Consider the following 14,338-nt stretch of genomic DNA (forward strand, 5'->3'; position numbering starts at 1 on the left):
GATTGTTGTGTGGAGAGTTTATAGTTTATCCTGTTGTTAAATCCCTCTGGGGTTTTGCATCTACCGTTTTTGTGATCCTGTGTTAATCAATAGGGTCCTTGCACACGCAGCACGTATTACTTGCTGATCGCGGCTTTGAGGATTGTGAAATTATACATTTATTTTTATGATTTATGGGCCCTTGTCTTTTCGTTGGGCCCCAGGCAACCGCCTGTGTTGCCTGTTGGACGGGCCGGCCCTGACCGTAACTATACAAATACACTTACCTAGCAACTCTTTGTGTCTTTTCTTTTGGTCATTTATAAAGGTAACAAATCACTGAATCCCGAGCTAAAACTCTGTTGAGCCCAACCCTAGACTGGGTTGTAACACCATGCACATGATGAAGAAAATTCAAGTGTACATTTGTTTATATATGTTATATATAACATAGACCTATATGTTATAAACCTTTATTCAGTGCAGAGATCATTTTGTTTGTTTAAATTTTTGATTAACATTTTAGAACACATTAATAATGGTTTATAACACATTAATAATGGTTTATAACACATTAATAATGGTTTATAACACTAACAGTTTATGACATTAATTACTGTTTATAACACATTAATAACAGTTTCCCAGCACAAGCTCAGCTCTCCACTTAGAACACATGCACGCCCATGAGAACTCGCACATGTAGGATGAGCCAGTGACTCTGACCAATTACAGCGCAGCAGACCTGGATAGGGGCGTGGTTAAAACAATTAGAAACAAAGCGGTCACTGCCACGTCATAACCCTTGTGGTGCTAATAATAATAATAATAATGATGATGATGATGATGAAGAATGGAACTGTAATAAATTGGGTTATTGATTCTGCTCGTGTGAGTTTTAGAGCTTAAATTCATTTCCAAATATAACGTACTGCAAGTTAAAAACAAAACCAACAATAAAAATAATTAGCAATTATATTACAATTTATATTCCTATTAAAGCTAGAAGAATAAAAATATATAAAATATAGCAGTTTTTTTATTTGCATTAGTGTATGAGGAGAAACACAAACACACAGGTCTCATGAAGCTCACACATTTATTTCAGTACAAAATAGAAAACAAAAAAACACTCCAGCTTTTTTTTTAGGACTGGAGCTCATAACCCAGAGGATCGAGCCCTTTATCCAACAACAGCAGAGACGACTCCCTCATCTTCTGGAGAAACTTCTGCAGCTCGTCTTTAGAGAACACCTACACACACACACACACACAAACACACACAATGATCACATTTCCTCACACAGAATGAAAGGTGTGTGTGTGTGTGAGACAGTGGGAGGAGTCTGACCTCATAAAGTCGGTGCTGGTCAGAGGTGATGATGTCAGCGAGGCGAAGACTCTCCTGGTGACGCTCGGTTCTCTGCAGCACCGTCAGCAGCAGGAACGTCATCATGGGCAAACACAAGCGCCGCAGCAGAGCCATCTGTATGGAGCGTTCTGAGTCCACGTCTGCGTCCTGAACAGAGAGGGAGAGAAAAATGATCCTAATGACTCTTCATTCTGGAAGATATTCAGGATAGGAGAGTAAATCTATAATGATGATGGTTTAGTTCAGGCCTGTGTGTGTGTGTGTGTGTGTGTGTGTGTGTGTGTGTGTGTTACCTCTCGGACATCCACCATCCAGCCTCCGTCCACAAACAGCAGCACGTTATAGATTCTCTCTTTCACCTCCTCAGTCAGAGCATCCAGCCGGCCCTGCCATTTCTCATAATCGGACTACACACGCGCACACACAGGCATACACACACACACGCACAGGCATACATACACACACACACACAGGCATACACACACACACGCACAGGCATACACACACACAGGCATACATACACACACGCATACACACACGCGCACACACAGGCATACACACAGGCATACACACACACGCATACACACACACACACGCACACACACACACACACACACACACACACGCATACACACACGCACACACACGCATACACAAAAACCCATACAAATAAAACACAAACTTTATACTAACACACAATACATTATATAGTAAATACACACATATATATATACACAAGAACAGTATAAACAAGAAACCCATAAATTTACACACACAAAAACACACGTTTCCTTTTTGATAGAACAAAAGCTACAGAGCAGATTTAATCGATAGGCAGTGTGTCTTAAACCAACATGACATTTCTACCACATTACTGTTCTTCTCATTGTGTGTGTGTGTGTGTGTGTGTGTGTGTGTGTGTGTGTGTGTGTGGCAGGTCAGCACCTTGTAGTCCTTCTCCTTCATCTCGTAGGCAACGGTCTCTTTGAAGTTGGCCTGGGTGGGTGGGGTGGGCTTCACAGGGGGTGAACTCATGTGTCTGAACCACTCATTAAAGGCTTCATGAGCTTCCTGTTCTCACACACACACACACACACACACACACACACACACACACACAGCTTTAAATAACACAAATATACTATGACATTCATTCTGCTATCTGTAACATGGTTGTGATGTCACAGCCCTGTCACATTCTGATTGGTCAGAAGGTTGCAACTAACAGCAGCTCAGACACTAGTGCAGTTTCATATCGCTGCGTTATTCTTATTGTTTCTATAGTAACCGCTCATACAGACGGACATTTATGAATAAATTGAGAAAAGTGTGTAATTGCTGATATGGTCAAGATATTTATCCAACATTTTATGGAAGGAGTCTCCAGTGTCAGCTCTCTCTCACCAGGTAGGCTCGGACACACAGGTGCTCTCGGATGGCGTTCTCGTCCTCGGCAGGCAGCGGCATGTTCATTCCATGCTCCTCCCACTGCCGGTAAATTTCCCGCATGGAATCTTCCGGAACCTTGGCGAAGACCAGCTTTGCAGCATCGTGTTTCTTAGCGGCTGTAAAAAAAAAAAAAAAAAAAGGAGGGAGGGAAATGTTTGTGTTTAATTTTGAAGTGTTTATTAATTAATAAGCTCTAGTTAAAAAATGATGGACGCACCCAGGAACTTCCTCATGATGGCGTTACTCTGCTTCAAGGCCTCGGCGTGCTGGGCGGGGTCAAACAGCAGCCAATCGATGACGTCGATCTTCTGACGATCCTCCTGTTAAATGTAGAGAAGCGAGAGAGAGAGAAATGGGAGAGGGGGAGAGACGTATCACCTAAATAACATGTTCTTGTTTGTTCTAGAAAAACTCGATATTTTTCAGTTTCACTATGTAAACGTGGGCGTCAAAATAATCCTGATCGCATCTCAGTGGTGATTCTCAAAAAGCATCATGAGGAAACCTCACGTATTTATTACGATGAGCTACAGAATGTGCTGTTAGATCAGGTGTGTGTTGTACCACTGTTGTGCCCGTGTCCAGTGCGGGAGTGAGGTCATGGTGAGAGAACAACTCTCCTTCGCTGTCTCTCACCGTCTCCACCACCGTCTTAGTGACCGCCGCAACGTCCAGACCTGAAACACACAAATACACACGATGAGAGCTGATCAATGGAGAAGACGGACGAACGGACAGATGGAGGAGTCGACGAGCGGACGAGCAAATCTACGGAAAGGTGAAAAGAATGATGGATGTACGGTTGAGCTGGATCTGTGGATGGATGGATGGATGGATGGATGGATGTGGTGCTTCTTCTCACCAGCTTGTCTTGCGAGCTCCAGGCAGCGCCTGCGCTGCTCGCTCTCCGTCACTTCCTCCATGAAGCGTGCGTACTGAGACACGCCAATATCCACGGGCAGGTGACTGACGTAGAATGCTATGAGCTCCACCTGCTTCTCCTTCACCAGAAGAGAGATGTAGGCTTTCAGCACGTCCATACACACCTCCTCCTACACACACACAGATTTGTGTTACAGCTGGAAAGGGACGGTTTAATGTGCACTTGTCAAAAGGAATCCTTTTGCAGTCTGAGTGACTCAAATGGATCAGTTCCGAAAAAATGATTCATTAAGCTTCAGTTTTTTCCAGGTGTGTAGTTTGATCACGCTTACAAATACAGCAAAAATACACAGCTTGAGATAATAAAGAAAAAAAAAAACAACTGCACATCTGTGTTTAGAAATGAACCATTTTCCCCACCAAGAGAATCAAATCGTGGTCTTGACTGAAATGATTCTCTGATTCAGTGAGAACAGAACTCAGAAGATTCAGCACATATGCAGTTGCAAATACAACTTTTACAATTTAGACGGTGTGTGTGCGTGTGTGTGTGTATGTGTGTGTGTGTGTGTGTGTATGAGAGTGTGTGTGTGTCATACCTGCAAAATTAAGAACTTAAAATGAAGCACAATTAAGAACATAAAGGGAAAAGACAACATTTGCTTCAAGTGAAAACGCAATTTTACCAAAATGTCTTGGAAATAATTTTTCTCTGTACAATTTGAGTGCCTTGGAACCAGGTGCGGTTCTAGACCTTTTTTTAGGGTGTCTCCAGTCCCCTGTCTGTGATCTCAGCCACCCTAAAACTAAGTATAATTTTTACTTTCATAAATAAACAATAAAAATGACGTTAAAATGCAGGACATGTCGTCGATGGGAAAGAAAATTATTTATCAGTTTGATCCAAGAGCGATTTTTTTTACTTTGCTTTGACGCGCGTGCGTTGTAGTCTTTCAAAAGTGCGTCTTCAGCTGTCTGCTTTATTTGAACAGAGAAGCACAGGTACGTGCAGCGTGCACGCGCAGTCAGAGCTGGAGGCGTTTAGCTATAACGTTAATCGGCGGAAAGACGGCAACCAAAAGCAGTGAAATTTCACTATTCTTATTACCAGAGTTGTCATATAATATATAATATAAAACTCTTCTTGTTTTAAATTCTCACTGAGGGCTAAAACCCCTAAAGATGAGACCCTAGAACTGCCCCTGATTGGAACCTTAATAAATTGATGAACACAAACATATAAGACGTGAGGATGATTGAGACGTGAGGCGTCATCTGCTTACTAGCGCTTCACATTCCAGTCCAGTTGGTGGCGGTGAATTCACCAAAAGTTGGTTTGCCATCCGCCATAAAAAGTCATTAGAAGTAGAGACGTGAGGCATCAGTTTGATAGATGGTTTACTACAGTGTGTCTAAAACCGCCGCCTAAACACTACTTCATCTAATTATATAATTCACCTAATTATTGGATGGAAGTTGGACGCAGCTGAGAGAAGTGCATGTGTGTGTGTGTGTGCATGTGTGTGTACATGAGTATGTGTGTGTGTACATGAGTATGTGTGTGTGTGTACGTGTATGTACGTGTGTGTGTGCATGTGTGTGTACGTGTGTGTATGTGTGTGTGTACGTGTGTGTGTGTATGTATGTGTGTGTACGTGTGTGTGTACATGTGTATGTGTACATGTATGTGTGTGTGTACGTGTGTGTGTGTGTGTACATGTGTATGTGTGTGTGTGTGTGTGTGTAAATGTATGTGTGTGTGTGTACATGTGTGTGTGTACATGTGTATGTGTGTACATGTGTATGTGTGTGTGTACATGTATATGTGTGTGTGTGTACATGTGTGTGTGTGTGTGTACATGTGTATGTGTGTGTACATGTGTATGTGTGTTTGTGTGTACGTGTGTATGTGTACGTGTGTGTGTACATGTGTATGTGTGTGTGTACATGTGTGTGTGTGTACATGTGTATGTGTGTATGTATATGTGTGTGTACATGTGTGTGTACATGTGTGTGTACATGTGTGTGTACATGTGTGTGTGTACATGTGTATGTGTGTGTGTGTACATGTGTATGTGTGTGTACATGTGTATGTGTGTATGTGTGTGTGTACATGTGTGTGTACATGTGTATGTGTGTGTGTGTGTGTGTGTGTGTGTACATGTGTGTGTACATGTGTATGTGTGTGTACATGTGTAAGTGTGTTTGTGTGTACATGTGTATGTGTACGTGTGTGTACATGTGTATGTGTGTGTGTACATGTGTATGTGTGTGTGTGTACATGTGTATGTATATGTGTGTGTACATGTGTGTGTGTACATGTGTATGTGTGTGTACATGTGTATGTGTGTATATGTGTGTGTACATGTGTGTGTACATGTGTATGTGTGTGTGTGTGTGTGTGTGTGTACCTTCAGCTGCATGCCCAGACTCCGATAGAACAGCACCAGGTGAGACATAAAACGCAGGAGATGAGCTGGTAATGGTGGCGTCTTTCCTAACCAACAACCAAACTCTTCCAGAAGACCTGACACACACACACACACACACTTAAAATGTGCCTTAACACCAGCCTGTACACACAACCTACACCAATCTTGCATTATTACCATCCAAGTCTCCGAGGATGACAAACTTCTGAATAACGTGATAATGCTCCTTGGTTGCGTCCAGAACTCTCTGTCAAACACACACATTAAATGTATTTATACACACACACACACACACACACACACACACACACACACACACACACACACACATTAAATGTATTTATACACACACACACACACACACACACACACACTTGAAAATAAAGCTTGAGAATGAATCTACGAGACTGACCTTTGACTCGGTTGCTAGTAGCTCCTCGAAGACTTTTTCCATCGTCCAGCTGAAAGTGAAAGAACAAAAGGATGGTGTTAATCCCACCATATAATACAGATGTGCTAACATTGACCTATAGTCTACAGTGAAGATGAAAGATTCATTTGCCTAGTAATCCTTTAAATGATGATGCTGACTTGTTCATCAAATGACTCATTGTAAATGAATCACTCAGTGCACATCACTGACCGATACAGATTTGTTCACTAAGTGACTCTTTTCAAAAAGATTGACTCAGTGCACATCACTGACCGATACAGATTCACTGATCTAATGATTCTTTTAAAAAAAAAAAAAAAAAAAGAAGAGATTTTTGTTAAAGGTGGGATGCACGATGTTTGAAAAATGCTTCAGAAAACTGAGTCGGGCCGGCAAACAAAACAAACGTAGCCAATTAGCAGAAAGGGGCGTGTCTTGTCAACACACGGGGGAGAGAGCATTCAGTGCGCATGTCTGACATTAGCATAAAGGGGCGTGTCTTGTCAATATGCGGCAAAGAGAGCATTCAGTGCGCATGTCTGACATTAGCCTCTGCCGTTACCTCTGCCTCGGGTTCTAGGTGTTGAACGTCGTCTTCCATGTGAAACGGAGATAAACCTTTCACGGTACAACACACAGTACTACAAAACCACATCTGTATTACCATAATATTACTTATTGTGTTCATTTACTGATAAAAATATCCCCTCGGCCAGCTGCGTATGTATGTGTGGGGTGGAGCTATCAAAACAGGGGTGACACCTATAGGGTTGGGTATCAAAAGAAATTTTCCGGTTCCGGTTCCAGTTCTGCCTTCGATTCCCGGTTCTGATTTCGATTCCATAATAAAAGAAATGTGAAAAATAATGCACAATACTTAAACAATTCCATTTGTGTTTATTAATCACTCTTTAAATATTTTAATCAGAGCATTTCAATTCATATCAATTTCATTCACTCACTCATTTTCTACCACTTATCCGAACTACCTCGGGTCACGGGGAGCCTGTGCCTATCTCAGGTGTCATCGGGCATCAAGGCAGGATACACCCTGGACGGAGTGCCAACCCATCGCAGGGCACACACACACACACACTCTCATTCACTCACACAATCACACACTACGGACAATTTTCCAGAGATGCCAATCAACCTACCATGCATGTCTTTGGACCAGGGGAGGAAACCGGAGTACCCGGAGGAAACCCCCGAGGCACGGGGAGAACATGCAAACTCCACACACACAAGGTGGAGGCGGGAATCGAACCCCGACCCTGGAGGTGTGAGGCAAACGTGCTAACCACTAAGACACCCCATGTATCAATTTAAATTTAAATAAATCCAACATCAAATTTAACATCCAGAATTACAACTTTTGTTGTACAACAAAACAGTTAGCAATTTTTCTGAAGAAAAATTAACACGTCTGCTTTCTCTGGGAGAAGACGAGACCTTTCCTGGCTTATTGTATCTCCAGCTGTGGAGAAAACCCTCTGACGGGGGAGATTTGCTTCATTGTGGTAGCTTTGGAAATGAATCCACACTTTAGACTTTTTTTAGACGTGAATGCTTGAAGCTGCCCTGCCACACGTATTTCATTACTTTTGTGGTAATGTCTGAAGTTCACCATGGACTCTAACATTTTTTTGAGGAAAAAACGCCTTGGTTCCCTTGTTTCAAGCCATTCTAGTGTGGTATAGAAAGCCTGTAGGAAGACTCAGCTCGATTTGCGCCTGTTCTCATGAATATTCAATGAGCTATGCTGCTTGGCTCCGATTGGCTAACCGCTAGGATATGAGAGCATGACTATTCGTTCACCCAGCGCAATAAGTAGCCTAGGCTAGAGGAAATTTGTTTACAATCACCTTGAATTGCGGCAGAACGGCTTCTTCACAAGCCCGTTGACGTTCAGCCATCTTTGCTGTATAGGAAACTCACTGAGCTACACGAATCCTGTGGGTGCGGTCTCAAGTGGGAGAGCTCATGAATATTAATGAGCTCGGTCACTCTGACGTCACACTGAGCAGCTTTTCCAACTGACCTGATTTCTCCCCTTATTTCTTTTAAGTGTCTAGAACTGACCGGGGAGGTAACAGTTCGTTTTCACATTCACGACACAACACAAACACATATGGACCTAACACATATCAGTAAAAACTAAAAAGTAAAAACGGTTTTGTGTGGAAGGGAACCTTTAACACAAAGCGTACCGCAGCACAGCAGCGCGAGTGACTGATTTCTGTGGTAAGCTGCGTTAATTTGGTTACGTGAATGTAAACAGTGTAAACAATTAAAATTCATGAGGTAAGACGTGGCTATTTAAAGTGACCGCTCCCAGTGCTTTGCACGTCATGGGCGTCGTTATAAAACAGAACCGGTTCTGAATAAGAACCGGTTCTCAGTTCCCAACCCTAGACACCTATTGTCACACCTAGGTGTGTTTTGTTTAGTTAATTTCAAATGTCAACACTGGCTTACAAACATCGTGCACCCCGCCTTTAATCAAATGACTTCAAATTAGCATTTTATTCTCTTCACAAGCTTGTTACTATCTTTAAACGTGATTTCTCTGGCAGTGAGCGTCCGGTGTAGATGAGCGCTCACCTGGCCTCCAGGTACTCTCTGGGAAGTTCATCCAATTCTTCACGGCTCAGTCCTGAGGATCGCAGCTCCTGCTCTAACAGTGAGTCCACCAACACACGGAAATAGGCCCAAACTGTGTCCTCCCATGACTCACATACCGGCAACAACTACATCAACAAAGGGAGAGAGAGAGAGAGAGAGTGAGAGAGAGAGAGAGTGAAACAACAGGGTTATAAAAAGGAGAACTGCAAAAAGAAGAAATCAAAGGGACGTTTAATTCAGACAACAATCACCTAGATATAAAAAAAGGAAAGCCGACATTTTCCGGACTGATTATCGGCTAACAGAAGAGCGGCTAAACTCTCAGGATAAGGACAGATTGGAGAAAAGGACAAATAAGCACACATTTACACAAGGCACCAAGGTAAGAACCTCCAAACTCTACACAATTGTAAATAAAATGATTTTCTATAATTAAGTTTAGCTTCTTCACTCAAACAGAGTGTGAGCCATGGCTGGTGAAATCAGGACAAACCTCCGTTTCCTGCTCATAACCTACCCAGAGGATGTGAAAGATAAACATGAATATAAACACGAGCAACTGAGAAAACACCCAGAAACTCTCCGAGCAGATATATCTAGAAAAGACAACGTCACTAATCTCCTGTTCTACACTCAAGACACTGAAGCCTGGTACAAGGCTCTCTGTAGCCACTACACAAACCATACAACAAGAAATATAAATGATGGCAGACAGATAAAAATAGAGGGAAATGACACGGACTCTAGTCCTCTGACTGTGAACATCTACCGCAGTGGAACAGTCATGTTCCAGGGAAGTGAAGCCAGACTCAGTTCTGTTCAAGATGACTTTGAAATCTTAAAAGCCCTGAGTAGGATTCAGCGCCATGGGCACCAAGACCACAACCCAGGGCACCAAGACCAGGACCGGGGGGACCAAGACCAGGACCAGGGGCACCAAGACCACAACCCGGGGAACCAAGATTATAACCCGGGGAACCAAGACCAGGGGCACCAAGACCAGGACCAGGGGCACCAAGACCAAGACCCGGGACACCGAGACCACAACCCAGGGCACCAAGATTACAACCCGGGGCACCGAGACCACGACCCGGGGCACCGAGACCACGACCCCCAGCTAGAGCCAGCAAGCCGACAGTGAAGGCCATGAAAGCCACATGTATGATGTAGGCATCTACAAGCATCTACCAGCTCCATATACCAATTAGGGTTGCAAAGGCTGGAAACTTTCCATGGGAATTAACGGGAATATATGGAAATAAACTGGGAATTTAAAAAAAAAAAATGCAGAGTTGCCTATAACAAGGAACTTAAATGTGCTTAAAAAAATCTTTTTTTTTTTTCATAATTTTGTTTAAAACAACAAGACTTAATGCCATTTAAGTTGAATTTGTACCCTGCGTTCCTCGGTCACTCGCACACTGCTTACTGGAGGGCCATTGAGGCCAAACCCCCAGCAGGTACTTGTGTTCTTCCATAACATGCACAGTAACACTTTATTTTAGGGTCATTTAACTAGTTGCTTATTAGCATGAATATTAATAGAATATTGGCTGTTTATTTTTAAGTTATTAAGCACATATTAATGCCTTATTCTACATTCTGAATTGTACCTAAGGTGGGGGATGCTTTCATTTTACAGCAATTATAGGGAAATATATTTATTACAATTATCAAGTTTATTACAAGCATAATAATGTTTATTATGCTTTTGTGTGACTCAATGAAATAATCAATTAAAGTTCTACTTACAATTAAATCAGTCAAGAGGTCATTTTTTAAATTTGTATTACCTTACATGCATGTCTCTTATGACCAAACAACATGTTTATTTATGTTTGTATATGATATAGTTTATGTAAGTGCACTATATGCTTGACTTTTATTTTGTATCTTTTTGAGAATGCATTTCCGGGTCATGGTGCTTCATTGGGGTTCAAGTGTATAAATCTCACTCCATTTCCTGTTCCTTAGTGTGTATGGGAAGAGGGGGGAAGTAAGTGGGAAAGCTTACTTTCTGTTGACCGTAAAACTTTATTGGCGTATTTTAATGTGGCTTTCATATAGACTCCAACATAATCAGTCAACAATTGTGTCTTTAGTGTTTTGCATCATTGTTTATGAGTTTGTGGTTTTCGTCAGTTTGTACAACATGTATGTCGTCCTTTCAATAAATGTGAATAAGGAACAAGTGGAACGCGTCAGCAATGCTTCTTCCTGCTACGTCGCCTCTCAGTGGTTATAGGTTGCCGCTACAGTTTATATACATTTCCCTATATTTCCAAATAACTCCCATAAATTCCCGTAAAGTTTCTAATTTGGAATATTTCCATAATTCCCCAGATTAAGTTCCCGTGGAAAGTTTCTGGAAATTTATCGGAAACTTTCTGCCCCTTTGCAACCCTAATACCAATACATACACATTGTGAACTAAATATTCATTCATTCATTCATTCATTCATTCATTCATCTTCTACCGCTTATCCGAACTACCTCGGGTCACAGGGAGCCTGTGCCTATCTCAGGCGTCATCGGGCATCAAGGCAGGATACACCCTGGACGGAGTGCCAACCCATCACAGGGCACACACACACTCATGCTCGTGCTAACCACTAAGACACCGTGACCCCCATGAACTAAATATATCTAATATTAATCTTGAATTTTGTATTCTATTAATCTTTATAGTAATCTTTATAATAACCTTTTGTTCTACGTTTATGTTCTGTAAAGCTGCTTTGAGACGACGTCCACTGTTAAAAGCGCTATACAAATAAACTAGAATTGAATATTATCCAGAGTAATGTACAAAAGTGCTGTGAAGTCTCTATCTAAACAGTCACAGAATAAACAAGTGCTAGTGTAAGTATCACAGGAAAAGTCTGTCTGAAGACAGCCAGTGACTCTGTGGTTGTGACATCGAGACATTACACAGACACACAAACACGAGGTCAGACGTGACGTTACCTGTCGGAGATTTCCGCTCAGCACGGCGTAGATGGCTCGCTCGTACCTGTTGAACTGCTCCTGTAAAGCCACACGTCCACATAACACACATCAGACACTAAAGTACGCTACACACTACACAGAGCTGCACACACTCACCATTCAGCTAAAGCTCGGACTAGTTTTCTCTTCTTCTTGTCTTTGTATTTCGAGGCTTTGACAATACTGTATGCTAACAATCCATGTCAAAGTAGTCGAGAAGTGTCAAGTTGAGAGAGAGAGAAATACAGATGAGAGAGGAGGAGAGAAAAACAAAAAACAGACAGACGGACGGACAGAGAACGGGAAAGCATGACAGAGAGAGAGGGAGAGAAGGAGTGAGAGAAAGCGATATAGACGTGAGAGAGGAAGAGAGATGAAAAACAAAATGGAGAATGAGACAGAGGTAGGCAGATGTGACAAAAAGGGAGAGGCACAGACACACAGACAGATGTGAGACAGGCAGACAGACAGAGACAGATGACAGACAGGCAGACAGAGACAGATGACAGACAGACAGACAGAGACAGATGACAGACAGACAAACAGACAGAGAGACAGATGTGAGACAGACCGATAGAGAGACAGAACTCTGTTGGTGAGACAGATCAGTGTGAAATTCTCACCTCCTCTGCCATCCTCCAACAGCACAATTTCCACACACACCGCTGCGGATTTCCCTCCACTGGCTGCAGTTCCGCCGCACCTACACACACACACGATGAAGAACACCACTGTATAAAAGGAAATATGTTTTAGGTAATTCTTACTAAATACTCATTGTGTGTGTGTGTGTGTGTGTTTGGGGGGGGGGGGGGGTGCATGCCTGTGTGTGTGTGTGCGGGTGGGTGTATGTGCATGTGGGTGTGTGTGTGTCTGTGTGTGTGTGTGCATGTGGGTGGGGCGGGTGTATGCGTGTTTGTGTGTGTGTGTGTGTGGTGGGGTGTGTGAGAGTGTGAGAGTGTGTGTAGGTGTGTGTGTATGTGGGTGTGTGTGTGGGGGTGTATGTGTGTGTGTGCGCATGCGTGTGTAGATGTGTGCGTGTGTGCATGTGTGTGTGAATGTGTCTGTGTGTGCATGTGGGTAGGTGTGTGGGGGTGTGTGTGTGTCTGTGTGCATGTGTGAGTGTGTATGTGTTCCTGTGGGTGGGAGTGTGGGGTTGGGTGTGTGTGTGTTTTCGTGTGTGGGTATGTGTGCGCGTGCGCGTGGGTGTGTGTGCGCGTGCGCATGTGTGTGTGTGTGGGTGTGTGTGCATGCGTGTGTGTGGGTGTGTGTGTGCGCATGCGTGTGTGTGGGTGTGTGCGTGCACATGCATGTGTGTGGGTGTGTGTGCGCATGCATGTGTGTGGGTGTGCGCGTGTGCATGCGTGTGTGTGGGTGTGCGCGTGTGCATGCGTGTGTGTGGGTGTGTGTGCGCATGTGTGTGTGTGGGTGTGTGTGTGCACATGCATGTGTGTGGGTCTGTGCGTGCGCATGCATGTGTGTGGGTCTGTGCGTGCGCATGCATGTGTGTGGGTGTGTGCGTGCGCATGCATGTGTGTGGGTGTGTGCGTGCGCATGCATGTGTGTGGGTGTGTGCGTGCGCATGCATGTGTGTGGGTGTGTGTGTGTGTGTGTGAGAGAGAGAGAAAACTCTGACCTTCACTGTAGTTGGGGTCATGATAAAGTTTCCAACCCTCCAGGGTGGCAGCACGCCAGGCCTGACCACATCTCTTACACAGCCTCTGAGCCTACACACACACACACATACACACACACACACACACACACACACACACACACAGAATGGGAGAAATAAAGTCTGTGTGTGTTGCAATTAATAAAATCAACATACTGAAAAGAAATTGTATATTAAAAATCTGTCTCTCTCTCTCTCTCTCTCTGTTTTTATTTATCTCTCCACTTTTCTATCACTCACTCCCTCAGTTTGTCTGTATCTGTCTCTCTCTCTCTCACACACACACACACACACACACACACCTCATCAGTCATGCCGGCGCGGATGAGTGTGTAGATGTATCTGAGCAGACGGGCGTCGTCTTCTCGGTCCAGGTCTGCCAGGGGCCGTTTCTGTCTGATGGGGGCGTCGGGGTCCAGCTCGGTCACCAGCGGTCTGCTGAAGGACGCACTGGTCTGATCCCTCCTCAGCTTCAGTGTGTGTAGAGTGTTCTCCCTACACAC

General features: G+C 43.5%; 2 protein-coding genes across 2 annotated transcripts in view; one reads left to right on the forward strand and one right to left on the reverse strand.

Moving 5' to 3' along the window:
* Positions 1-1,061: 1,061 nt before the first annotated feature.
* The window catches only part of nup107 (nucleoporin 107), a 17,305-nt gene continuing 4,028 nt past the window's right edge, over positions 1,062-14,338 (reverse strand). Inside the window, exons 11-26 of the mRNA XM_060890154.1 lie at positions 14,138-14,330; positions 13,797-13,887; positions 12,784-12,863; positions 12,140-12,199; positions 9,152-9,297; positions 6,527-6,575; positions 6,292-6,361; positions 6,094-6,209; positions 3,663-3,852; positions 3,365-3,477; positions 3,018-3,120; positions 2,756-2,916; positions 2,297-2,422; positions 1,645-1,758; positions 1,331-1,498; positions 1,062-1,233 (exon numbers count right to left, since the gene is read on the reverse strand). Coding sequence (XP_060746137.1) covers positions 1,126-1,233; positions 1,331-1,498; positions 1,645-1,758; positions 2,297-2,422; positions 2,756-2,916; positions 3,018-3,120; positions 3,365-3,477; positions 3,663-3,852; positions 6,094-6,209; positions 6,292-6,361; positions 6,527-6,575; positions 9,152-9,297; positions 12,140-12,199; positions 12,784-12,863; positions 13,797-13,887; positions 14,138-14,330 — 1,888 coding nt within the window. The 3' untranslated portion in view covers positions 1,062-1,125. The remainder of the gene's footprint in view (positions 1,234-1,330; positions 1,499-1,644; positions 1,759-2,296; positions 2,423-2,755; positions 2,917-3,017; positions 3,121-3,364; positions 3,478-3,662; positions 3,853-6,093; positions 6,210-6,291; positions 6,362-6,526; positions 6,576-9,151; positions 9,298-12,139; positions 12,200-12,783; positions 12,864-13,796; positions 13,888-14,137; positions 14,331-14,338) is intronic.
* On the forward strand, positions 9,308-11,241 carry LOC132859401 (uncharacterized). Its single transcript, XM_060890155.1, has 2 exons — positions 9,308-9,554; positions 9,632-11,241. The coding sequence occupies exon 2, from the start codon at positions 9,642-9,644 to the stop codon at positions 10,311-10,313; it is 672 nt and encodes a 223-aa protein (XP_060746138.1). The 5' UTR covers positions 9,308-9,554; positions 9,632-9,641; the 3' UTR covers positions 10,314-11,241.

The sequence above is a fragment of the Tachysurus vachellii genome, chromosome 16 (genome assembly GCF_030014155.1).
Source record: "Tachysurus vachellii isolate PV-2020 chromosome 16, HZAU_Pvac_v1, whole genome shotgun sequence".
Lineage (NCBI taxonomy): Eukaryota > Metazoa > Chordata > Actinopteri > Siluriformes > Bagridae > Tachysurus > Tachysurus vachellii.